The sequence below is a fragment of the Cyprinodon tularosa genome, unplaced genomic scaffold, assembly GCF_016077235.1.
Source record: "Cyprinodon tularosa strain WSP-4 unplaced genomic scaffold, ASM1607723v1 ctg230, whole genome shotgun sequence".
NCBI lineage: Eukaryota > Metazoa > Chordata > Actinopteri > Cyprinodontiformes > Cyprinodontidae > Cyprinodon > Cyprinodon tularosa.
Genome location: NW_024038862.1, coordinates 1,392,080 through 1,418,478, shown reverse-complemented (window position 1 = coordinate 1,418,478; position 26,399 = coordinate 1,392,080). Strand labels below are relative to the sequence as shown.

At 39.5% G+C, this 26,399-nt stretch overlaps 1 protein-coding gene across 4 annotated transcripts in view; it reads right to left on the bottom strand.

The window, feature by feature from the left end:
* Positions 1 to 1,388: 1,388 nt before the first annotated feature.
* The window catches only part of dlgap3 (discs, large (Drosophila) homolog-associated protein 3), a 237,876-nt gene continuing 212,865 nt past the window's right edge, over positions 1,389 to 26,399 (bottom strand). For 2 of the 4 annotated variants that reach the window (XM_038286840.1, XM_038286842.1), the window contains 11 exons: positions 25,797 to 26,005; positions 23,607 to 23,709; positions 21,886 to 22,102; positions 18,739 to 18,750; positions 18,118 to 18,644; positions 15,326 to 15,420; positions 14,222 to 14,441; positions 11,251 to 11,536; positions 11,082 to 11,173; positions 3,028 to 3,174; positions 1,389 to 2,460 (listed from right to left, as the gene is read on the bottom strand). In XM_038286840.1, the coding sequence (XP_038142768.1) occupies positions 2,146 to 2,460; positions 3,028 to 3,174; positions 11,082 to 11,173; positions 11,251 to 11,536; positions 14,222 to 14,441; positions 15,326 to 15,420; positions 18,118 to 18,644; positions 18,739 to 18,750; positions 21,886 to 22,102; positions 23,607 to 23,709; positions 25,797 to 26,005 (2,223 nt within the window). In that variant the 3' untranslated portion in view covers positions 1,389 to 2,145. The remainder of the gene's footprint in view (positions 2,461 to 3,027; positions 3,175 to 11,081; positions 11,174 to 11,250; positions 11,537 to 14,221; positions 14,442 to 15,325; positions 15,421 to 18,117; positions 18,645 to 18,738; positions 18,751 to 21,885; positions 22,103 to 23,606; positions 23,710 to 25,796; positions 26,006 to 26,399) is intronic. The other 2 variants (XM_038286841.1, XM_038286843.1) reach the window with 1 other exon arrangement.

The following is a 26,399-nucleotide window of genomic DNA, read 5'->3' as shown; positions in this document are numbered from 1 at the left end:
ACTCAGGTGGGAGAAACAAAAAAAAATAATTCAATGTGGCTCATATAGAAAAGTAGCAAGAAGAGAGTTGGTATAAAACGAAAGCAACAGGTCCTGCTTAATTTTGCCGATGTGGTCAGTTAAGCGCAGATAAAAAAAAAATAATAATAATAATTTGGGCCTTAAAAATCCAAGGGTCTGTAACCTGCAGTTTCAGAGCCAAAAGTTGAACTTTGGACCCTTTACTATGGCTCTTAATAGTGGCTAAAAAATTATAAATAAGACAACTAAGGTTTTTTTTAAATATAGTACAGTAGCAAATACAAGTTTTAAAGGTTTTAGCAGGTTTTTAAATAAAAATAGAAAAAATGACCAGAAATATGTTTTTCGGTCTATTTTTCTTGTCATTAGCTTTCAAATGACTTTTTTTCTCTCTTTTTTTGTCTTTTTCTTTTACATCAAATAACATACAGAAGAAAATCCATGCTTCCTTTTTATGAAACGCTTCAAGTTTTCCCTTATTTTTAAACCAGATTTTCTACAGCAAATATTTAACAAGAAGAATAAATTCTGTTTTAAAAAGCAGCTCATTTAATATTTGCGGTTCTAAACACGTTTTACTTCGCTGTACTCGAGGCAAAATGGTTGCTTGGATTTTAAAACTGGCAGATTCTGCCCGAAACCAAAGGAAGATAATGTCTCATAAAAAAAATATTTGAATACACCAAAGTTTGTGGCTGTAATGTGAAACAAAAAGGAAAAGAAGTTCAACAGATAGAAATATACCCGCAAGGCGTAGTAGCTTTGCATGTATTATATATTTTTCACTCCCAGCATAAATATAAAATATCACACTATTTTTTTTTTTCCTAAATAAATTAATCAAATCTGATTGGATTTGGTGATTCTTTGGAAGGATCATTTTCATCCGTCAAAACAAAATCATTCCTTCTTTTATCATGCTGTGAGGGAAGCAAAAAATAAAGTTAGGTGATTAAAAACCCCGCTGAATATTCAGGCAGATTTTATAAACTCATCATTATAAATAAATCATGATAAATTTGATTTATTTATAAATCTAAATGATTTTAAATCATTTAAAAGTGTCCCAGAAATGTTTAAAAGACAGGGTCTCAGAGGGGCAAATAGCAGTCTCTTGCATGGCTGTTTTTCATCGGGGTGTTGGGCTTTTGTTCCTGAATGAGATAAATCCAACAAAGAACCACTGCTTTTAAAAACCGGGTTCTCATCTGACCACTTGGAGGCGCTCTACTCTCACAGTGAAAAACATGGGGCTTCTTCAAGTAAGTCCAGAAAAGCCACTGAAAAAATTCCCCCTAAATCTCTTCGAAACCCTCTTCTTCTCAGTCCTTGAAACTTCACAGACCACACAGGGAGCTTTTATTTTATTTTTTTCTTGTTTTGTCTGTGATGCTACACTGTTAAAGCTCCTTTTGGCAAAAACACACACACAGCTATTGCACATTCGGAGAGCCACGCTGCTGGATGCTGAGGTTAGTCGATAGATAGGTGGGTTAAAACTATTGACAGTAAAAGATGCAAAATAGTTCCATGTTATACTTTGTGCTTGTGCTGACAGATGGAAAGAGGGATTAAGGATTCAGTGTTTGATATCATTTCTTGAGAGAGGCTCTTTGGGGCAAACTGAGAATGCTCAGAAATCAATAGATCTTGACTTAGGTGCACTGATATCAATGAAAGCCCACAAGTAGAGTTGGTTTTGCTGCAGAATGGCATCATGGGGAGAATTTCTTCAGAGGTCTACTGCCTGTTAAGCCCTTTTTGTGCTAGGTGAACACGCACAGGCATGCTACTGCGTGATCCTCTGCTTGATACTTTTAGAAAAGTGAACCGACTCGTTTCGACCAGAGTGAATATATATATATTTAAAAAAAAAGAAACTCTGACTAAGAAGGAAGTAAAAACGTCTTCGGCTAGATACCATTTAAGGTGTAGGCCTTTGTCTCGGTAAAGTGGTTTCAATTTCAAGACACTAAAATGGCTGTCATTGCTTGTTTAGTAATAGTATAAGAAAGCAGGACTCGATGGGAAGTGCCGAGGGTGAAGAGTGGCTGTGTTGTAGCGTATAAACAGCAATGACTCGCAGAAGATCCAAAGCATTACGGGGATGAGGGCGTTGCGGGTTCAGAGCCGAGTCTGGGCTTCGGGGATGTAGATCTCGATACTGTCGGCGCTTTCGGTGGCCGAGTTCTGCCTGAAGGAGGCGGTACGCTTGGTCTGCAGCAGCCTCCTTCGTGCCTCTGTCCTCTGGCGGTCTCCGAGGTCCAGGGATTTCTCCCTGATGGGGAGGGTGTGACCTCCGAGGCGTGGCACCACCAGCCCCCCATAGCCAACTCCTGCACTCCCGGAAACCCCGTCTCCCACGCTATCGGCCCGCAGGCTGCCGCTTACCCCTCCTGCAGGCTTCTTTGGTAAGGGTGGAGGAAGTTTCTTATCCTCCTGGCCCATTGATGGTGAGACATTGGTATGAGATGTGAAAGGACAGTGGATATTTGTGTCGGGAAAAAAGGAGGTTTGTAAAGGAAAACCCATGCAGCAAAACCCACAACATTGAAAAATCAAAGCATTATGAGAACGAAAAAAAATGAACAAAAACGTGGTGCAGCATGTACAAGTGTCGAGTTTTATGAATGGAAATGGAAAGAGAGAAACAAGGGAAAAGTGAAAAAAAAGGAAGAAAAGAGTAAAAATATAGTTAGTTTTGGTAGGGTTTGATAGAAAATAAAGCTTAAAGCTGCATTTTTTCTTGACAGAGTGCAAGAAAAGAAAAAAAACAACTTAAATATACATAAATTAAAATAAACACCAAATTAAATTCTATCAGTTTGAACTGCCGCTGCCTTGTGGGCAGATCTGCTCGGCTCTTCTTGGTCTGTTCTGAGTTGTAGCAGCCTGTAAGCGTTTGGAGGGCACCGCCATCTGTTCTACTCGTCTGCACAGAGCCATCTTAGCTCTGGGAGACTGCTGAAGGGAAACCTGGGTAGCTCGGACCCTCTGGTCTCTCACCTTCTTTTCAGGTGGGAGCCTCCACCCAGAGTCCTTGAGCTTCTGGAGGTCCTGAAACCTAACCCTTACGTCTTCTATGTTGAGCTGCAGCAGGTCCCAGAAGGACGCCAGGTCCTGCGACGTGGGCTGGGGGTAGGCAGATGGGTCCTGAGCAGATAGACAGGATAAATTATCATGAACAAAGAAAAAACAATTACATGCTACCTCCTAAACCTGCAGGGCTATTTTCCAAAAAAGGCATGCTTATACTTCATTTTGCCTTTTTCAACTGCTAAAACTGCTTGTATTTTTACTGACGAACAAAAAGGTCATGCAGGATAATGTCGATGTGAAAATTTGAAAGTAAATTATTCTGGGCCTGAGTTATTTAGATTTAACTGGCCAAAAAATAAGTTTCACTAAAAAAGAAAAACAGATGCTTGGATACAAAACTTCAAATTTTTCCTGTGATGAAGGAAATTAACACAATAAACTGTAACCACAACATCTTGGTTAGATGTAGGGCTGCAACTATCCAATTTTTTTGCAAATTGATTAATCTCTCAATCACTTTTTTGATAAATCGATTGATAAATCGGATAGGAAAACGTTCCTTAAAGAAGATTTTTTACGAAATTAAGCTAGGTCAAGCTTAAACCTTTCCCCTTATGTTCTGGATAGAGAATATTAAATTCGAAATGTTTATATAATTTTTTTACAGTTTTGATATAAATACTCTTGAGTCGGTCACTCTGTCAGCTAAAGGCATGTTTTACAGTCTTTATAGTCCAGTTGATTAATCGATTATTAAATTAGTTGACGATTATTTCAATTATCGATTAATCTCGATTAATCTGACAAAATTGTTTCGGCCCTAGTTACATATATATCGCAAGTTTGGTGCCCATACAGCAAGCAATTAAGAAATTATAGATGTTTGGATTGAAAAAAATCCAGGCAAATATTTATTGTGCCATTTTTGAAAGATTTGGCACAAATGCTAATATTCAGATTTTATTCTTGAAATTGAAACTTTAGGATGCTATTATATATCTGGTTATAAAAATACAAAAAATCCTCCCAAAAATCAGAAATTTTTATTAGGGGGGCCACATGCCGAAGGCATGGCCCACCTATTACTATTGCACATATTTATTAGGGGGGCCACATGCCGAAGGCATGGCCCACCTATTACTATTGCACATATTTATTCCGCGTATTATTATTATAGCTTATAGTTCTCCTCGTCCCCTAAAAACTTCGGCGTGTAACTAGTCACGCACCATTCGTCGGATCGGGCCCAAAGTTGGCACACGCGTAGGGACCAATGGTGCGATGCGTGCTTGTATAAAACTTTCTCATTAGTCCGAAGGTTTGCGAATTATTAGCGAAAACGTCGCAAAAAAAATCCCATAGGAAATGAATGGGGAGAGGGAAAAAAAGCATAAAAAACAGCACCTCACTGTGTCGGCATACATTCATGTAGAAAAACAGTTTAAAGCTCAGTTTGTAGATAAATCCTTCGTCTATTTAAAACTGAAGACGGTATGTTGATAACTGCTACGGTTTTTGTATAATCAGACCTCAAGCGCCACAAAGTTTTAGCAAAATCCACCCTTCTAGAGTGGAGAGACTGAAAAGCTAGAGTGTGAGGCAGCCGTTTTTTTAAGACCAAAAAACATTTTAAAATCGCCCTCACGGCCACATATTTATAGCTAGAGTCACCATTTTTGGTCAGTTTGTAGGCTGAAACCTCTGGACTCACACAATGTCTTCAGAATTACGGTAGGATTAATACTTTTCCTTAAAAACGCTCCAGACCGACCTAAAGTCGATGAAAATCAGAGCCGTTTTTCATTGGTTTTGGAGCAGCAGTGGGGAGAAAAACGAATGACATTATATGTTTTCAACTCGTCATAAATATTTTTCTGAAAGACACACATACACCAAAGTTGGCATAGTTGGAGTCGAAGGATGGCTGACGCTCACGGTGAAAGAATTTTTTGAATAACTCATACGGTTTTTGCTCAGCAGTCGTTTGTTCGGAGGACATTTTAAGCACCAGAAAGCTGGGTGAGAGGGACCTGCTGCAGCTAGCTCAATTAAAAGATCAGGTGTGAGAAAACGTTTTGTCTTTTTCTTTCTCTTCCCATTCAGGTTGTAGATGACCTACAGCCATGAAAGTTACTCCAATTGAAGACAAGATATAGCTGTCGCTTAGATAAAAATAATTTTTCAGATATCATTTATGGTTTTTACTCAGCAGTCATTTGTTCGGAGGGGGGCTTTAGCAGCTTAAAGGTGAGTGAAAGTGTGTTGCTGCAGCTAGCTCAGTTAGAAGCTAAGGACTGAGGACCCGTTTTTCTTATTCTTTCTCTTCCCATTCAGGTTGTAGATGACCTACAGCCATGAAAGTTACTCCAATTGAAGACAAGATATAGCTTTAGCTTAGATAAAAATAATTTTTCAGATACCTTTTATGGTTTTTACTCAGCAGTCATTTGTTCGGAGGGGGGCTTTAGCAGCTTAAAGGTGAGTGAAAGTGTGTTGCTGCAGCTAGCTCAGTTAGAAGCTAAGGACTGAGGACCCGTTTTTCTTATTCTTTCTCTTCCCATTCAGGTTGTAGATGACCTACAGCCATGAAAGTTACTCCAATTGAAGACAAGATATAGCTTTAGCTTAGATAAAAATAATTTTTCAGATACCTTTTACGGTTTTTACTCAGCAGTCGTTTGTTCGGAGGGGTGCTATAGCAGCTTAAAGATGACAGAGTGTGGTGCTGCAGTTTAAACAAAGGGAGGAGCAGGTGGGATCAGCCATTTTGTTTGTGCTTCGTTTTGGGTTGTGAAAGACCTACAGACATGAAGGTTACCCCAGTCTGAGACAAAGGATAGATGTTTCTTTCACTGAAAGAATTTTTCTAATACCTTTTACGGTTTTTGCTCAGCAGTCGTTTGTTCGGAGGGGTGCTATAGCAGCTTAAAGGTGACAGAGTGTGGTGCTGCAGTTTAAACAAAGGGAGGAGCTGGTGGGATCAGCCATTTTGTTTGTGCTTCGTTTTGGGTTGTGAAAGACCTACAGACATGAAGGTTACTCTAATTGAAGTAAAGATATAGCTGTAGCTTAGATAAAAATAATTTTTCAGATATCATTTATGGTTTTTACTCAGCAGTCCTTTGTTCGGAGGGGGGCTTTAGCAGCTTAAAGGTGAGTGAGAGTGTGTTGCTGCAGCTAGCTCAGTTAGAAGCTAAGGACTGAGGACCCGTTTTTTCTTATTCTTTCTCTTCCCATTCAGGTTGTAGATGACCTACAGCCATGAAAGTTACTCCAATTGAAGACAAGATATAGCTTTAGCTTAGATAAAAATAATTTTTCAGATACCTTTTACGGTTTTTACTCAGCTGTCGTTTGTTCGGAGGGGTGCTATAGCAGCTTAAAGGTGACAGAGTGTGGTGCTGCAGTTTAAACAAAGGGAGGAGCAGGTGGGATCAGCCATTTTGTTTGTGCTTCGTTTTGGGTTGTGAAAGACCTACAGACATGAAGGTTACCCCAGTCTGAGACAAAGGATAGATGTTGCTTTCACTGAAAGAATTTTTCTAATACCTATTACGGTTTTTGCTCAGCAGTCGTTTGTTCAGCAGCTGTTCCTCCCATTCAAAAAAGCCTGAGAGCTAAGGAACGATAGTGCTGCGCTTTTTTTTCTGTCACTGACAGGCTCGTTAAGCGTTGTCAAGGTAACCGTGCTTCAAACAGATTTTACCTCTGCTGTTTTAAACAGCACATATTAATCTAATGGAGGGTGAAAGCACTGATTTAACATTGGAAAATGGACACTATATGACTGCTGTCCATGACACTTCCCTTGCCACTCAACACTGATAGACTTTCAAAATAAGACTCCAGGGACCCTACAAAATAAAAGCCTCTATATTTTTTACATATATTTATTGCCCTATATGGCTCAACATTATGACCCAAACTCAACCCCATTTTAGAGAATAGACTCTAGGAGACTGTTTAAAACACACCCTATGGCAAATTTCAAAATAAAAGCCTCCCATTTCCGCTTCATCTACTGCCCTAATAACATGGAAAAAGAGTGATTTAACGATTGGAAAGTCATCAACTATGATTGCTGGGTCTGAACATTTTCTCTAAACACAACTCTGTTGGACTTTCAAAATAAGACTCCAGGGACCCTACAAAATAAAAGCCTCTAGATTATACTAATGCAATAATTGATGCAAATGGCTCAACATTATGACCCAAACTCTTCCAGGTTGTTTTTATTAGACTCTAGTGACCTTTTCAAAACACACCCCAGAGCAAATTTCACAATAAAAGTCTCCCATTTACTCTGTAATACAGCAGCTATTCACCTAATAACATGGAAAACCAGTGATTTAACATTTGGAAATGGATTCTATATCACTGCTGGGCATGACCCCTCTTTTGATGCACATCCATGATAGACTTTCAAAATAAGACTACAGGGACTCTACAGAATAAAAGCCTCTTCCTTATACACACTCATACATTCTGGCATATTGCTCATAGCCATTTGTAATTTCATCACTGCAATGGCTCTGAGCATGCGGGCGGAGCCCGCCATTGGTGATTTCATCACTGCAATGGCTCTTAGAAGGCGGGCGAAGCCCGCCAATGGTGATTTCATCACTGCAATGGCTCTTAGCAGGCGGGCGGAGCCCGCCATTGGTGATTCTTTTCATCGCTGCAAGGGCTCCTAGCAGGCGGGCTAAGCCCGCCAACTGCGCTTTACCCACTGCGGTTCAATATGGACAACCCATATTACCCTTGTGCATCATATGCTGTGCACGTCTATTTCCCAGATTTCAGTACAAGTGGCACACAGCTCTCTTTGCCCATGACCTAGCCCTCTTTGCTTCCCTCAGCAGCCCTCAAAGGCGTAAGCAGCCCCAACGTCACTTGCCAGGGCCGTATTGGCCCAGTTACCCAGACGGGCAGTAGGTGGCCCCCCTCAAAATTTCTTTAGAAATTTTCTAGTTTCTTTTATCACTCTTTATTTACACAATGAAATTCACACTATAAATCCAAAGTTAGGTTGTAAAAAAATGAATGAGGGCTCATGGGCGTATCTAAATAACCGTTTGTCCAATCAGGGAGCTTCGTACCTCTTTGGAAAGCTTTCCACAGAATCCAATGAAATGCACCAATTTGTCAGAACCCCCAGTGAATTAAAAGTGAGAGTAGCAGAGGTATTTGTGATTTACATGGTAACAGATTTAAAATATGGGCATGTTGTTGTAGCGTAATCCAGAGAGTAGTTTTTTTTCGCTGGATATGAAGCTATCGGTTGGATATATTCCAGAAATTGTCTTTTTTTGGGATGAAAATATCTTTTGATGAAAACAACAGCAAAGGTAGGCTTGTCAGTTCCAGAGTTAGTCAGATACAAGCTTATTATTGTTGTAAAATAGCTCCAGCTGCCTTGAAAGGGGACGCTCGGGCTTAAGGGGGTGGCTAATTATTCAGACCCTTTGAGAAGCGACTAAATAAATAAAAGTTAAACCAAGAATGCTCAACTGCACTGCTGCCTTGCAGCAAGAAGGTTCTGGGTTCGATTCCCAGCCCAGGGTCTTTCTGCATGTTCTCCCTGAGCATGCATAGGTTCTCTCCGGGTACTCTGGCTTCCTCCCACAGTCCAAAAACATGACTGTTAGGTTCATTGGCTTCTCTAAATTCTCCTTAGGTGTGAGTGTGTGCGTGAATGGTTGTTTTTCCAGTTTGTCACTGTGTTGCCCTGCGATGGACTGGCGACCTGTCCAGGGTGTACCCCGCCCATACACAGCTGGAGATGGGCACCGGCACCCCTCACGACCCCACTCGGAATAAAGCGTGTCAGATAATGGATGGATGGATGGATGAGTGCTTAATGTATTTTACCAGGGTTGTGTGTGACTGCTCCCCACATGTTATTACATAACTGTAAAGTAGTGGGAAAATGACACATGGTTTACAAGATATATGGGCAAAAACAGTCAGAAGAGTGTGGTTTCTTATTCTGCCTTCTTGTTTCAATTCTTTGTAGAATCTCTTATTAACACCATGACAGCGGCAGGGTTAAGCAAGCCTTCTCTCACAGCTCAGATTCTACAAAATGACATTTTTTAAAATAGTTCAAGCCTGGTCAGATGGGACAGAGGATCTGTGAACATCAATTTTCAGGCCTTCCTACAGATTCTCAGTTGTATATCAGTCTGGACATTGACTGGGCTGTGCTAAGACAGGAAACTACTCAGAAAAACCCAAGCAAGTCTTTCAGGGAAGTGAATCTTTTCCCAGCCTTTAGGCACTGACAGGTTTTCTCCGAGGCGTCCACTTCTGACAAGCTTCTCTGTTTCAAAAGAAAAGGATCATCTCAGTAAGATGCTGCCACCACCTTCAGGATGAGGTTTTAGCGACATGCATTATTTTGTTATTCAACTTGAGTTACTATTATTAATAAAGGCTTTTTAAATTTGAATTGAATAAATTCTCTGCAAGAACGTTTTTTTCTTTTACATACAGTCCAATAAGTTTATTGTTAACCTTTTCTTATTGGGACTCCTTCCAGACAAACTGGATTTTTATTCCAACAATAATTTTTCTCTTACACCTTTTTTTATGATGATCAGATTTATGGCGTTCAGCCCTAATTCCTCTCCTGCAACAGATTCGATCCACCTGAGCAGTGGATCCCTGCAGCTCCTCCAGAATTAAATTCTGTTAGCTGCTTGTTCAATTAATACTCTCTAAATCTAGCTTCGCAGCCATTTCTTGGTAGATTTGTGATCAAATTATATCCTTTCTATTTCAGCGATGAGAAATTCATATTAAAGGAGAATTCCGGTTTTTTACACTTTAAGCCCATTTTCTGTAGTGTCCAGGATGAAATCGAATGATCGACACCAAAAGTTTGACAATTGGTCCTGTCTCTGCTTTTTGGCTCATTTAGAATCCACCCCTGGCTGCTTCATAATGGCTGCCATAGTGCATGTCCGATAATGTCCTTAAAACAACCTTAAACATTCTTTTTTTAAAATATGCTACTCACCGTGTCGTCAGCGCTGTTCAATGACATTCCAAAAAAAGTTTCGTGAAGAAAAAACGTTCCTGTAGTGTTTTATTTAGCATTTTGTAAATCCCATTGAGTTCTGTTGGAATAGTCAATATTCCCCTGCCACCAGAAACGGAAATGGGGCCTGTTTACACAGTTGTAGTCTTTTCGCTTCACTCTGTGTACTCCGACGTCGAGAATCAAGAATCCACCTTTCGTATTCCATTTTCAGAGTTTTTTAAAGTGTTTAACAGAGACGTTAGCACCTCGACGTCGGAGTACACAGAGTGAAGCGAAAAGACTACAACTGTGTAAACAGGCCCCATTTCCGTTTCTGGTGGCAGGGGAATATTGACTATTCCAACAGAACTCAATGGGATTTACAAAATGCTAAATAAAACACTACAGGAACGTTTTTTCTTCACGAAACTTTTTTTGGAATGTCATTGAACAGCGCTGACGACACGGTGAGTAGCATATTTTAAAAAAAGAATGTTTAAGGTTGTTTTAAGGACATTATCGGACATGCACTATGGCAGCCATTATGAAGCAGCCAGGGGTGGATTCTGAATGAGCCAAAAAGCAGAGACAGGACCAATTGTCAAACTTTTGGTGTCGATCATTCGATTTCATCCTGGACACTACAGAAAATGGGCTTAAAGTGTAAAAAAACGGAATTCTCCTTTAAGAGTAAAAGGAGATAATATTTATAAATGCAACAATTCTCAGGGTTTTATTTGTCAATTTGCTGAAAAAACATGCATCACTTTCCTTACATTTTAAAATTCTGTGCTCCTATTATTTTGGTCTATCACATAAAATCACCCAAAAGAGGAAATATTGTGGTTATAGACTAAAACAAGCCTTAAAAATGTACTCAGGTGTGAATACTTTCGTCCCAGAAATGCATGAGGAAATTTGGCAGCAGTCTGGCCTGAATTGTAACATCTCTAATGGAAATAATTCAGTGTTGATGCAGCTTTTCATGCACACTTACAATACTTTGTTGACAGAGGCGGAAGAACTGCTGGACCTTTTGAGACATGAGCATCTGGGCGCTGCCAACCGCATTTCGAATCAGCTCAAGAGCTAAGAGAGAGAGAGAGAGAGATGGTGGAAATACAGTTGAACCAAAAAGCAAAAACAAAACATTTCCTCAAACTTACCCTCTTCTGGAAGTTCATTCTCTTCAGCCTCCCGCTCCATGTTCTGGCACCAGCCTTCCATCCTTTCCACCTCCGTCTGCAGGAGTCTTAGGAAGAACTCGCCGTCCCTCATACAGGGCGAGGCCCGACCTGAGTCTGGGAGGCTGCGCGGGCCCTCCAAGGACGGTGTCGCCGTCCAGGCTCGCTCTGAGGTAATCGGCAGAGGGGAGTGGGAGCGGGGAGGCAAGTGCGGGTGCTGGTGGGACCTTGTGTCTACTTCAGCGGCGTAGTTACCCTGAATAAGGTCCTGGACGAAACATAAGAGAGCATTGCTTTTAGAAATTACATTTTATTCTGAAATGAATCACCTGATTTTTTAAACATAAAATCCACCTCATCTTAAAATATTTGAACGACAGCATTAATATAAATCAACTACAATAAAGTGCAATATCAGGCAGCATTTTTATGTGTCCATAAAAAATGCCAATGAGGTAATTAACCCCTTTGTTTCAGATTTGCTGGAGCAGGATTGCACTCAAAGTCTGCAGAACTGTGGCGTTCGAGGACAGACATTGCCTGCCCCTGTTCTATAACACCAAAAGGACAAATTCATGTTAAGAGAGTTATAATTTTGATTAAAATAAAATCTGACAATCTAAATTCAGGTTATGGCGCCCAGGAGTCAAAGATCTAGGTTAGATTAAAAGTAAGAAATTTAGGACTCACCCTGAATATATTCTAGTTTCTTAGTGTTAATGCAAACAAATCAATTAATAAAGGAACATTTATGAAGAAAAAATATGTTACACTTATGTTTTTAATTTATCATAAGGAAAAAATTGCAAAATTGTTCAAACTGTTATTTGTCTTTTTATGGTAACATATTCAAATTTGTTTTTATTTTCAAAGCTCAAAGAACCCGCAGTGACTTTAGCTGAAACTCATTTTGATTATGGACATTAAAACCGAAATAAGATTTGAGCAAATGGATGCTTTATTATATGTATATATATATATATATATATCTATATATATATATCTATATATATATCTATCTATCTATCTATCTATCTATCTATCTATCTATCTATCTATCTATCTATCTATCTATCTATCTATCTATCTATATATATATATATATATATATATATATATATATATATATATATATATATATATATATCTATATATATATATATATATAATGAGTTTGGTGCCCATACAGCAAGCAATTGAGAAATTATAGATGTTTGGATTGTTTTAATTTCTTTTATCACTCTTTATTTACACAATGAAATTCACACTATAAATACAAAGTTAGGTCTTAAAAAAAATTAATGAGGACTCATGGGCATATCTAACTAACCGTTTGTCCAATCAGGGAGCTTTGTACCGCTTTGAAAAAAGCTTTCCACAGAATCCAATGAAATGCACCAATTTGTCAGAACCCCCAATGAATTAAAGTGAGAATAGCAGAGGTATTTGTGATTTACATGGTAACAGATTCCAAATAAGGGCATGTTGTAGGAGCGTAATCCAGAGAGAAGTAGTTTTTTTTTGCAGGATATTAAACTATCGGTTGGATATATTCCAGAAATGGTCTTTTATTGGGATGAAAATATCTTTTGATGAAAAAAACAGCAAAAGTAGGCTTAAAGGTAGGAAAAAATATCCAAATTGTTCAGTTATTTGTCTTTTTATGGTAACATACTAAAATGTTTTATCTTTATTTTCAAAGCCCAAAGAACCTGGAGTGACTTTAGCTGAAACTTATTTTGATTATGGACATTAAAGCAGAAATAAGATTTGAGCAAATGCATGCTTTATGTCTCTGCATCTGTGCATAAAAGACATATCAGAGATCTGACACTTTGCTGCTTATAAACTTATAAACTGCACTATAAACTGAGAAAGACTTCTGTGTGAAACTTTGCAAGGTTAAAAAAATGTAAAAAAAAAAACAGTTTAAAGGTGACAAGGTATATGATGTATATATGTAAAATATTTAAGACCCTTTAACTCATTTACTCTTTTTTTTTTTGTTAGTGCCAAGAGCTGAAATGTGTAATAAACAGTAAAAAATGTTTAACAAAAGAAAAACTTTTAATGTGCTTTACAACATACAACCAATTATAACTACAATTATAACTGATTCACTCACAGGCTGATTTTAATTATTTAATAATTATAATCAATTAACTGAGTAAGTAATTCATTTAAAAGTGAAAAAAAAACCATTTAGAATTAGAATATTACATCAGACCAACAAAAGAAAATGTATCTTTTAATTCATACACATGGGCTTTAAGATAACATTTATTTTCAAAAAGCCCTTTTTAAATGGTAAACAAGCCTCATTAGAATAATTATTCTAGTTTAGTGAATATAAATGTATAACATACAGATAGTCAAGAGCATCTGTTAAAAAAATATTATCACTTTTACATCAGATTTTGGTCTGGACTTTCTATCACCTTCCTATACTTTGATCTTAAACTTCTATTTCTAGCTCTGGCACATATTTCCACACTTGTTGTGGTTCTTATGTGGCTTGTATCAAACTGCAAACATAACTTTTGTTTCCTACAAATGCTTTCTTCCTGCTAGTCTTTCATAAAGAGCAGATTTTAGCGCATGCTGTACGGTTGTCATGTCAACAGATTCTCCTACCTGAGGCGTGGATCTTGGCAGCTGATTGGCTTCAGCTCTGGTTAATACCAGCCAGATTAGGTGCATAGCCACGTCTTAGTTGGTTTACAGTTGTTCAGTTTCTATTTTTGGATGATGGACAGAATCATCATCTGTGAGAGGCTCATATATTGGTGTTTATTTAACCTGATAAAGTCTCAAATCTTTTGTTGGTCTATCTCCTCCCAATAAGACCTGAGCTGGTTTGACGGGCATAATAATTTTTGCATATACTCTGCTACCAAAAATGAAAAATAAAGACATTTAGCTTTCATTTGGAGGAGTTCTGGCATTGACCCACCTCTCTGTAAGCCCATTGGCCCTGTGTGTGGACAGTGCGGTGGCACTCTGTGTACTGCGATGCAGACTCGGGCTCTGATGAATGCCTCTGGAAGGAGCAGCCAAACTGAAGACTCTTGTCCTGCGTTGGAACAGCAATGCTAAGCCCTGGGAAGCCCTCTGGGTCCAGGTCGGCCTGGACGCTCGCTGTCACGCTGTTGGAGCGTTTGAATTGTGCCCGCCTTGCAAGAAAAAAGGAGACACGACAGGCTTAGAGCCATCTGATCAAACAGTATCTCCCTGTCTCAATTTTTTTTCCCCCCAGCCTTCTTTTAATTCCACCTTCCAAAGTGAGTGCTGTCACGGCAATCACCGCTACTCGCCCGGTTGTGATGAGTCCCGCTAAATCCTTTGGCATATGACGCATCGGTGCGTGCAAATGTCACGCCAGTGTGCTCACTGATGAGTGTTTACACTGTTGCAACTTTAAACCCCACCTTCCCCTCATCTGTCTCTGCAGTCTGTTCAAGTCTGCAGCGTGACTCAGATTCACACCACCAGGTGCGGATGTCCTGATGCCATCTTCAGTGAACGGGGTTCAGAGTTTTAAACTTAGGCGATGATGTGAGCGATCAAATGCATGTAAGCAGAGCTGGATAAAATAGGGAGAAGCGCTGAGTCACGTGTGAAAGCCATGTTGAGTGTATGGATTGCTGTAGTCATGGTTACACTCATGGATAAGAAAAAAAAGAAAAGAGAGATTCTTGGAACAAAGTGTTCACGCTGTGCTGTTTGATGAAATCTTAAATGCATTAATTGGACATAGAGGAGAAATCAGCCGTACATGTGGCTGCACCGTCGGGCGCACAGGAAGATGGGGGCTTTTTCTGAATATAATGCAAAATTATTCACATAAATTACAGCACAAAGACCATCCGTTCTTGATGAAGCCACATATTTTGGAACAAAGCTAAATTAGCGGGTAAACGAACACCCTGCTCTGAGTTTGCAAGAGGAAACTTAAATGTCACCAAAACAAGTCAAGCTGGGAGAAAGTTCTGCAATTGAATACATTTTTTGTTTTGCTGCTTTGTGTTTTTCATTTAATGCACTACATTTGTTTTACCTTTTCTCATCTTCCACTTGGACTCCTATAGAGTGAACCTCAGTGAGAGTCTTTCCCTCTGTGTCTGAATCTGACAGAGTCTCTGAGCTGTCCACCTGGAACAGAAATGGACAGGTACCACAGTCAGGATGTAACAGAGGTGGCCTGTAGCAAACATTTCCTGCAAGGAATAAAAAGAAAAGTGACATGTCTATGGAAAAGGGGAACATCTTATCACACCGTGTAAAGGAAAAAGAAAACAGCAGTTGACATCTGTTTGTTGTCAGACTAAAAAGGTGTTCAGAGAATTTTTACTTGAAGTTTTATCTTCAATATTTTAAATTGTTGGACATCTGTCACACATGGATAGTTTCATGCCAAAGCAGGCATTACGTTTAAACTAGTGACTGCTATCAATAGTAACTGTTTAGCAGTGGTAGCAAGATAATACCAGAATAAAATAGACAGTAGAGATTATGCAGAACAGCCCTGCGATGGATTGGCGACCTATCCAGGGTATACCCTGCCTGTTGCCCATTGACTGCCGGAGATAGGCAGCACCCCTCGCGACCCCACTCAGGATAAGCGTGTCAGAGTTGGTAGTTAAAGATAATGGATGGATGGATTAAGCAGAACAATGGAATTAAAAAGCAGTATCTGTCTCCTTCACCACTTTACACAGAAGAGCATTTTCAGCATCAAAAAGGCGGCCAACGCCTAATCTTGAACTCTTGTGCACACTGAGGTTAGATGCATTTTGAGAGTGTTTTTGATAAATCCCTCAGAATTTCCGTGTAAACAGGACATCCCTGATCGCATTGGCGTGGTCCTTTTTATCAACCTTCTATGGTCTAGATCAGGGATAACCAATTAAAAATAAAGAAAATCGTCAACCAGTAAAGGTCCGGAGACATTTTTAATGATCTCTTACTTTAAACATAATTTAACACTGAAATACAATGGTGGGTTTATGCATCCATGTTATACATTGAATTTTTAAATAAAAAAATATAAAGAAAAAAATTTAAAATTTTTCCTTTTTAAAATCTAAAGTGTTTTTTGAAGTAGAGAAGAACAATCTTTTAGTTTGGTATATAGACAATTTCCTGACTCACATTTTTTATGTGACGGTTTGTTTTCTGTCTTAATGAGAGCAGTGGGCTTTATGCTGCCCTGCAAGGCTTTAAACCTGGGTTTGAATGCAGACAAAGCCATTCTAAAGCACGTATCAAGATGCTCATTTCAAGTCTGGATCCATATTTATTTTTGATTCTGTTCACGGAGAACCCTGCTTCACAGCAGCAGGTTGAGCCTCAAAATGTTCAGGCTCCGCTCCAGTCCCGCCAGGTCAAGATCCGCTATTGCAATTGCACCAAACAGGGAAAAGAACTGCGAGAAGATCCGTTTCGTCAAATTAAAATATAGTAACAACAGATTGGTAACTACAAATTAGAGCATAATTCTTCTATATTTCAAACAACTAACACCGTTTATTTAAAAGATTGGATGCAAACTATTGGTATTTCAAGGCACCAGGAAGCAGATTTCTCATCTCCATCAGAAATCGCACATGTGCTGGATGCTGATGAGGATTTTTCTAATGTGTCATATTTAAATTAAACTTTCATTTCTACATGTTTTGCTCCTATGAATTTAATGATAATATCGCGCATGCTCTCCTCAAGCTCCTAGGAAAAGTCGGAACGCAGCAGGACGGGAAGAACAGCGGAGGCTGTAGGTGTTGTGCAGGAGGTCTGGAGCCCTGCAGGGCGGAGCGGTGACGGAAGATGGGGGATTTCTGGGTAACAGGAGAAGTGGCGCAGGTGACGTTTAGACACTGTCGTCAGACAACATATAATTTATAAATGTTATAAATCAGGTTGGGTCCGGATTAGCCAGCAGGTGGGTCCGGATCTGGACAACGTCCGCTAATCCATGACCTCTGCTCTAGATCAGTGATTCCCAGCAGGGGGTAATCATGCCCCTAGTGGTCAGCGATTTTATTGCAAAGGGTACATGAACATATTTTATTTCTTGGCTAATAAAATTAAATAGGGCTAATGTGTCATAAATGATGAAAACTAAACAAAGTAAAAGAAATGAAAGAAAATATAATTTTTGTTTAGTATTTGGTTCCCAATTATATAAGTGATTATAAAGGGTTAGTCAGAGGACCTATAATTATATATAGATAGACGTAAAGTATGATTTTATTTTGTATTTATTTTGTTTCTTTCTAGCCTCCGGGCCCCACATTTATGTTGGTTTTTTTATTTGAGTTGGAATAAATAAAATTCCAAAGAATTAACAGCTCAAGTTAAAAAGACTTAATAAAATACTTTTTCATTTAATAATTAGTTTGTGTAAATTTCACTTTTGGGCAGTCATCAATACTTTTGAATGAGAGGGGGACTCGTGGTTCGACAAAATGCCCAAAGGGGCACACTAGACAAAAGTTTGGGAACCACTGTTGTACATTGTACAGGTACTTAACCCTTAGGTTAACTGATGGAAAGCTGAGTGGGTTTCTACTACCAAACCAGTAGAATCTACAAAATCCGAACCTGTCAGATGATATGAAGTAGGCTAAAGAGATTTGAACAAACAAATGAAAAATCGATAAAAACAACATTTGAAAACTGAATTTTCTATCTACTTACATCGTCTTTGCTGATATTAAATGGTGCTTAATCTGAAGGGTTTAACTTAAAAATAATAAATAGCTAAAAGGTGGAAAATATTTTTGACATCACCACCTGCATTTATTGCTCTTTCCTAAAAACAAACAATCTGCCACACACACTCAGTCTCACCTGCACAGCGATGGACGGCCTCCACTTCCTGCCCCCACGTCCGTCATCCTGCCCTCCGACTTTGCTCAGTATCATGTTGTTCTGAGGTAGGGAGGACGACTTCCCCAGCCTGCCACCAACCCTGCTGTCCCTTTCTCTTGCTGGCCTCGGTGGCCCCTCCAGCAGGCTGTCTGCTGAGCAGCTATGTTTGGCCCTCACTCCCGGACCCCCTCCATAGGGCACCAGCTCCCTGGAACCCCTGACCCCATCCAGGCTCTCAGCAGAGTTACTGTGCTGACGGGAACGTCCTGGGCCACTTGATGTGTAATAGCTCCCCCTAGAGGTTCGCCCAGAGGGCCCATCGGGGCCACCGAGGTCTACAGAGTTGCTGTGCTGCTTGGGACGCCCTGGGCCTTGAGTCATTTGTCCGCCGCTCTGGAAGTAGGCGTCCTGGGTGGACTCGGTACTGCTTTGAGCTCGCACCGACAGAGAAGACTTTGACATGCGAGGTGGTAGTGGGGGAGGAGCACCTTTACGATAAGGAAAGACTGAAGTGTAACAAGAGCAAGGGAAAAGAAGACAGAGGTATCGGAGGTTAAGAGCTAAACATGTCAAACAGGAGAGGGGTGGGTGGATACTTACAGAAGGGACAGACTGAAGGGAAAAAAGTGACAAGAGTGGAAAAAAAGAGGGAATTTGAGAAAACCATCAAAGAGAAAGAAGGAGAAAAAATGGAGATCATTAAAAAAGACAATTCAGTCTGCTTCTCCAAATAACAGCTTTAGTAGAATTCCTTTTCATGAAGAAATACACAGCGCTCTGTATCAATTCCAGCAAAAAGCAGAGAGCAAAGCAGCCGATATGACAGAGGTAGCAAAGGTGACAACAGAAAAGCTCTTCCCGTGGGCTAACCTTTATTCAGCAGAAGTTAAAGCAATTGCCTGAAACAGATACTAAAAGAAATCCATACGTTTCACTTTCATCCTCCTTTCTTTTGCCTCACCCTTACCATCTGTGTGAGCAGCTCGTTTATTTTCAAAGTGTAAAATATACTAACTGAAGCTCCAACCTCCCTTGGGTACGCCTGTCTGTGCTGTGGAGCTATACGTGCGCTGCATGAGTGTTTGTGCTTGATGTAGATGATACTTTGCTGCGCTTTTAATAAATCGCCTGGGATTTACTGGAAGCCGGGAAACTGGTATCCTGCAAGGGACTAAACAATCTCCGATGCGCAAACAAACATTAACAAATACATGCAGCCTACAAAAATCACCAATTACCTGAGTAATGTATGCGTGAGCAGGGCCTTGAACTTTTTCCTAATTTTTTTCACATTACAAACACAAACTTTATCACATTTCATTAAGAATTTATGTGATGAACATGAAGTGGTGCCAACCTGTGACATTATACATAAAAATTATACATTTAAAAAAGAAGTGTGGTGGGAAATGGCATTCAACCCCTCTTTTCTGCAATTACAGCTGCAAGTCTTCTTGAATGCCTCTCTACCTGCTTTGTACATCCAGAGCCCAAAAACTTTACCTCTACAGTTTTGTATAAGCTGAAGGGGCCGCCTTTTACAGCTGCTTTTTGTATCTCTGCTTCTGTCTCCTTGAACCCCAGTCAGCCTCGGCAGATGGCCGCTCACACTGAGCCTGGTTCTGATGGAGATTTCTTCCTGTTAAAAGGGAGTTCTTCCTCTCCACTGTCGCTACAAGCATGCTTAGTGTGAGGGATTGCATTTGAGTCAATGAGTCAATGCAATCAACTGGTTTTCCTTAGATAGACAACTTTGAATCAATTTGACTGTATGATCTGGTTGAACTATAAAGTGCTTTTAGATAACTTGTGTTGTGAATTGGCGCTAGGAATATACTGAATCGAATTGAAGCTAAAGCAGATTGACTGGAGATTTATAACTGCAATAAGATCTAAACTTTCAATAGGCCATTCTAATCCATGGATATGCTTTAACTCAACACTTCAGCTGCATCTCCAGCTCAATGTTAAGGGTCATTTTCCTGCTAATGATGTTTATATCTCCTTCTCAGTCTTCAGTCTTTCGGAGCCTCTAAGCGCTTCTTTCCAGGTTAGTCCACAATTCTATCATACCGGTACTATCTTTATCCTCTCTGACCAGCCACTTCGTCCCTGCTGAGGAGAAGCTTCTCCACATAAAATGCCACAATGTTTCACAGTACATATTTGCTACAGGTCACGTGCAGGGTTAGCAGGCAAGCAATTATGTCCAACTTTGGCCTCAACTGACTGTTCTTTTATGTATGCTCTCTCCCATATGACTGTGAGCAAACTGTTAGCAGGACGTTTTGTGGATTCTCTTACACACCTTACACATAAAGTTGTAGACATTTGTTAGGAGATTATCCTGTGAATATTCAAAGCAGCTCAATTGTGCTCTTTTTTACTGCTTTTGTTTGTTTTGCTCTGTGATGGCCGCATGTGCAACCACACAACAAATGGTCTGGTAATTCTTTCAGCAAATCGTATATTTTACCGTACTGTATTTCATTTTTTTTTTTTTTTTTACTTTGATTTGACATTGGGTAACTATTTGGGTGCACACATTTAGTTGACTCATTCTGTCATTTCTTGCTTGTTTGGTTTTCTGTACATTAATATATTTTTCATTTGAGTTGCCAGTTCCTGGGAGGCTGTCATGAATGAAGCCAGTAAAGGAAAGGAGGCCCCAGCTGCAAAGGATCTCCTCATTGACATGGAGGCCTAGTTGGACTCTTCCATTTACTTTTAGAAGGGGTGTAGGAAGGGTTTAGGTTTCTGTATTTGGTTTGGTTTTCTATAATAAAATTTGGAAATTTTAATATTTCGGTCCTCTTCCTCATAGGTTGCTGAATTAGTATGATGCTGATTAGTTTGGTCTTTTGTTGTAGTTTTGTTTAGGAAAATGTATTTTATGTTTCCCTCTTGTTTCAAAATGGTCTGATCAACGAGTGTATATACCGGTATATGTTTCCCTTGTGTGTCAGTTAGGTAGGTCTTTTCCTGTGTCAGGTTTGGATTATGCTGATTTTTGTCATTTGTTTTCCTTGATGGGCCAAGTCTTGTTAGAAGTTTGAACTTTATTTTTTGGTTAATAAATAAAAAAAATTTTCATCAATGAATTCCCTGTGCTTCTCTGATTTTTTGCCTCGGTCCCTCACATGCTCTATAACATAAAATACTTTAAAGGTTGTGGTTCTTTATCTGACAAAATGCCATGAAATTTAACAGGAACAAACAGATACTAAATAGAGAGACAGCACTGAAGGTGACAAGGAAACAGGAAACAAGGCTAGACGAAAGACAATTGGAAACAGTGAGGCATCAGTAGACACTGAGCTACCATAATAACATGAGTGTTCCTGTACTATTACTGATCCTGAGAAACCTGTAATCAGAGATGCGATGGGAGAGATGAGAATATAGAGGTGAGGAGAGAAGAAAGAACATGAGCAATAACATGCATGCAAGTCTGTGCCTATGGCTTGCAAACGTACACAAACACAGGGGAGAAGGAGGCTAGGGTAAAAAGTGAGATCAAAATAGGCTGAGAGACTAGAGAAACAAAGAAGCTAAAAATGAAAAATAGATGCATGATCTGCACACAGCTGTGCAGCAAGTAAGACTGAAGGGTTATGTGTGGGTTGCTTTGGTTAAAGAGAACTGACAGGCTGTCATCAAATTCCCATCTCACTGCACGGCTCCCTCCAGGTTGCCGCCACATAAAAAGAGAGACGGACACACATAGAACTCTAGCTGCACACTCACCGGCCCCACCCTTGATGCTCCCCTGGGGGCCGGACATGGAAAAGACTGAAAGGCAGTCGTCGTCCTGGGAGCAGCCGGCCTGGATGGCGCGCACGTAGCTGTGACTGCGAGTGCGGAACACGCCGGGAAGATCGAGAGCTTCGACAGCCTGGGACTCCACCTCCCCAAACATGGTTTCACAGACCGTCTCGAACTGATGGTTCAATGTTTCTCCCAGCTTAAAAAAAAGGGGACATAAAGTGAGAGATGTGTCAATGAAGAGCAATGCAGAACCTCTGCAGGGTTTTCATACCCACAGTACTTCACATTTTTGTCACGTTACGATACAAATATTTTAATTTGAGGGCGAAATTACTCGATAAACAAACGCAAAGTATCTGTTATAATGAAGTAGAGTTCATATGGAGCTCATGATCATTTATATTCCACTCATTTTCTCTGATACCCTCGATACTATCTAGTTAATTCAACTGCTTTCAGGCCTCCAGCATTTCAGTCCAATTACAGCTGTTTGGTGAAAGCATCAAGAGCTTTTAGTTTATGAACACCAGCATCATGAGGACCATGGAACAGGAACTCTGGATGAGCTGAAGATACTCACAGCTCAGGTGGAAGACTACTGACAGGGATAACAATTAGCAGAGCAACCAACAAGTCTTGGCTTAGTGAAAGACAGTTCCAAGACATAATACCCAAAACAGTCCTGTTTGCAGTTTGCCAGAAACCGACAAATATAGACGAGGAGACATCGGTCAGATGTGGTTGACACTGAACATTTTGGACATTCATTAAATACAGTGGTGGATGAAGTAATTAACAGTAGTACTTGACTGAAAGTATTGATACTCATAGTCAAATCTTACCCAAATACAAGTAAAAATTACTCATTCAAACATCTACTCAAGTTTAAGTATTGAAGTATTCACCTTTGAAAATACTTAAGTATTCAAAACTAAAAATAAAATTTTCTAACATCAGTACATTTCTGTGTAATTTTAAAGAACCTTTCAGAAACCATCTCATATATTGATTCTTAGAACCACCTACTACAAAATCTACACCACCTGGAAAGAACTTTAGCATAAAAATGCAGCAAGAAATGAGAACACCTATTGTGATTATTTCTTATTTAAAAACAAACAAAAAATAAAACAAGTTTCTTTATTCTCCTCACACTTTCATTATGAAATAGAGGTTGAAGGTTGAATCTATTACCAAAAGAAAACCACAAGTCTGATTTGAGGACTTATTCTACTGAACAACTCAACAACTCAAGGCTTGATAAAATTAAAAAAATTAATACAAATAATATCTGCCCTGAGTTTGTCATGTTTGTGGAATGCCATGCAAATCTCTAAAATAGAATGTTGAGATTGCATTTCAAGAATGAAAAACAGGCAACAGTAGATTACAAACGGAAGCTGAGCCAAAAGTAACAATAACTAGCAGCTTTCTAGAAATGGAGTGGAGTGACAGTTATAAGTACAACCCCCCCACCAAAACATCATCCCCACCCTGAAACATGGTGGTGGCACCATCATTCTGTGGTGATGGTATACTTTAGTAAGGACTGGGAGGTTATCTATAGACAATCAACATAAAAACACAGGCCAGTGTTTGAAAGAAACCAAATGTTAAAAAGTTCCGGGGTATGAAAACAAACTTCATAAATGTTAGGATGTTTGTGAATAATGAGAGGCCATGTGGATGGAATAAGTTACCTGTGAGCTGGTAAGAGAACGTGTGTAACTACGAGAGCGAGTGTGGCTTTTGGGTGGTGCTCTGCTGTTCGGGATGGAATCCGTGCACTGCTTACAGGAGTACCTAAATGTAAAACAGAAAATCATATTTAAGAGTATAGTGTGCACAGTGACCCCCACCAACCAATGCAAAATTTCTTCTTTTTTAATGCCAGTATGGTACAGCCTAACACTGGCTGTAAGATCCTCAGCCGTTCACTGTGCTATACCTGTAAGTAATGTTTATGGCAAACATAAAACGCCATTTGGTTGGCCACAGCTATCACATAAATGTAATGAGTCGTGTTTAATAACTGTTGAAGCCTCAGTTGGTCAATGTTTTAAAATGCATCACTTTGTCAAATGGAAGCAAAACAAAAAGTAATTACTGTCAATTCTATTAAAACTATTCAAACTTTGTATTATTTATCATCTCACATGGCTAAGTTTCCTAATGTGGTTTAACTTTCTAATAATCTAAAGTTTATAAAGTATGAAAATAGCAAAAATATTGACTTAGCAGCAGTTATATGGATGGAGATCCCTTGTTTGTATAAGAAAATTGGTTCTTCATTGATAATATGTAGAACCTGAAAGGAACACGAACAGCTCAGATCCATTTTGAATTCCAATTAATGGTTCAGTTGGTGGTTGGGTTGTGGTGTGGTTGATATTTTTTTGTTGTTACATTGGTTTCCTAAAGTACCATCTAAGCATCAATTACACAGCAGCCTATCTTTATGACCACAGTGTACCTATCTTTTAATGGGTGAAAGTGGAGTTTTGCACCATTGAAATTACTGTCAACAAATGTCCAAATTATAAAATTATTGTGGCTCAGTCTTGCAATATTCAAAAACAGTTATGTGAACTTTCAAGCACAACTGCATTTGCTCACTCTTTGCAGTGATTACTGATTTAGCTCTTCTGTGGAGGCTTTCTACAAAGTTGAGAGCTGATTATAGGAAGTTCGTACTGAAGTAATTTTCTGGGGTTGAAGGTTGAACGTCTAATTTATCCCACACTTTTTCTTTGTGGTTGAAAGCAAAAGTCCAAGCTCGTCAGTCAAGCTCCTCTACCCCTAAAATTCTCGTCCACTTCTATATGGACCTTGCAATCTACAGTGGTGATATTGGAAGATCAAGTGAGCCATTCCTACTTCATATCCACAAAATGTCTTGCTATAATAAGGCATCAATAGCTCTTTTGATTGGAGTGAATGGGTCAAGCCCTAGTACTGAAAAACACCACAGTCCAATCTGCATCAAACCTTTATTTTAAACATTTAGAAGTTAAGCAAGTGCTCCTCTCTTAGGAGCAGCTAAGTATCTCTATTGGAGCCACAGAGAGATGTATGATCTGTCCCTTAACAGAATATGTCTCGGAAGTCCATTGGTGGGGTGCTTTGGATGACTCTCCGAAATTCTGTAGAGTACTTGGGGATGTGTAGCTGGAATACTGCTGTTCAGCCAATACAACTTTTCTATAAAGCTTCCTTAGTGTTGTTACAGATTTCAGTGCAATATTACAAACTGGAGTTATTCCAGCTTTTCAGTAGTTTTACATGACTATAAAACAGCAGCCATTCAAAATGGCCCTTCCCAGTCAAAAGCCAGCCAAATGGCAACAAAATCCCCTCCAACTTCCAGCCACTGGCCTTCTAATGGGCGTGCATAATTGTTTACTCTGACTCCAACCTTTCACTAAATTACACAGTCTGACCAGGAGATAACACTTTTCTTTAGATCTTAATGTCCACAAATCATGACAGAAAGAATATTTTGAATGGCTACCACTGTACGATGCAACATGTAGTCGAAAGCCTGGATGTGTATGGCACAATCAAGAACACAAGCATGAGCCCACTTGTGTTGAGGATATAATTTTAATTTAATTATACCAATGGAAGTATTTTTAGAGTAATTTCTTTTTTTTTCCAAGGGAAAAATGCCAGCTTACCACTGAAGATAATTTTTTCAGGCCTCCTGCCTTCCATAGATACATGCAAATGTTTGCAAATTTTACCATCTCACACATCAGGGTAGGTCGTTTTTTCCCCCATCCCCCTGCTGCTGAAGCAAGAGCAGCTTATATAGTCTTGCCTTTAAACCCAGAAAGGAGAAGCTGCAGACTATCAACAGTGACATAAATACTGTATTTGTGGTGTTTAACCTTGGATCCATGCTTATAGACCGTCTGAAGGCATCCCTCTGGGCGATCATGGTGGATTTGGGTGAGGCTTTAGGGCTCGTCTCTGAATCTGCGCTGTCATCATCACCCATGGCCTTGATGTAGCTGCCGCTGCGCATTCGGCGGCATGGAATCTCCCCTCCGCTGTCTGCTGATCCACCATACCTGCCTCCCCAGTCTTCTGAAGGGACCTAAAACAAATTTAGTGTCAGCCACATCCTCCATGGCAAAAGTAGCAACACATAGATCAAGAAAAAAGGTGTGATGAGTATTAATGGATAAGGTTATGGGGGTACTTTTATTGTTGTACTGAACAAAGTAAATGTGTTAAAAAAGATCAGCTCTGCAACAGCAAATGTTAGAGAAAAAAGCACACCATTCAAAACATAAATATGTTAGTTTTGATATTAATTATGTTTTCACAATATTTGTTAATGAGGTCTGAAGACAGAATCATATTTCTTTTCAGAAAAATATTTTGCACTCCAACCAGAAGGACAGTGATGACTCAGACATCAAGCACTCACCATCAGGTTGTAAAGGAAACACCAGCTGACCTTAATCATGCTTGTGAAATGCAAAATT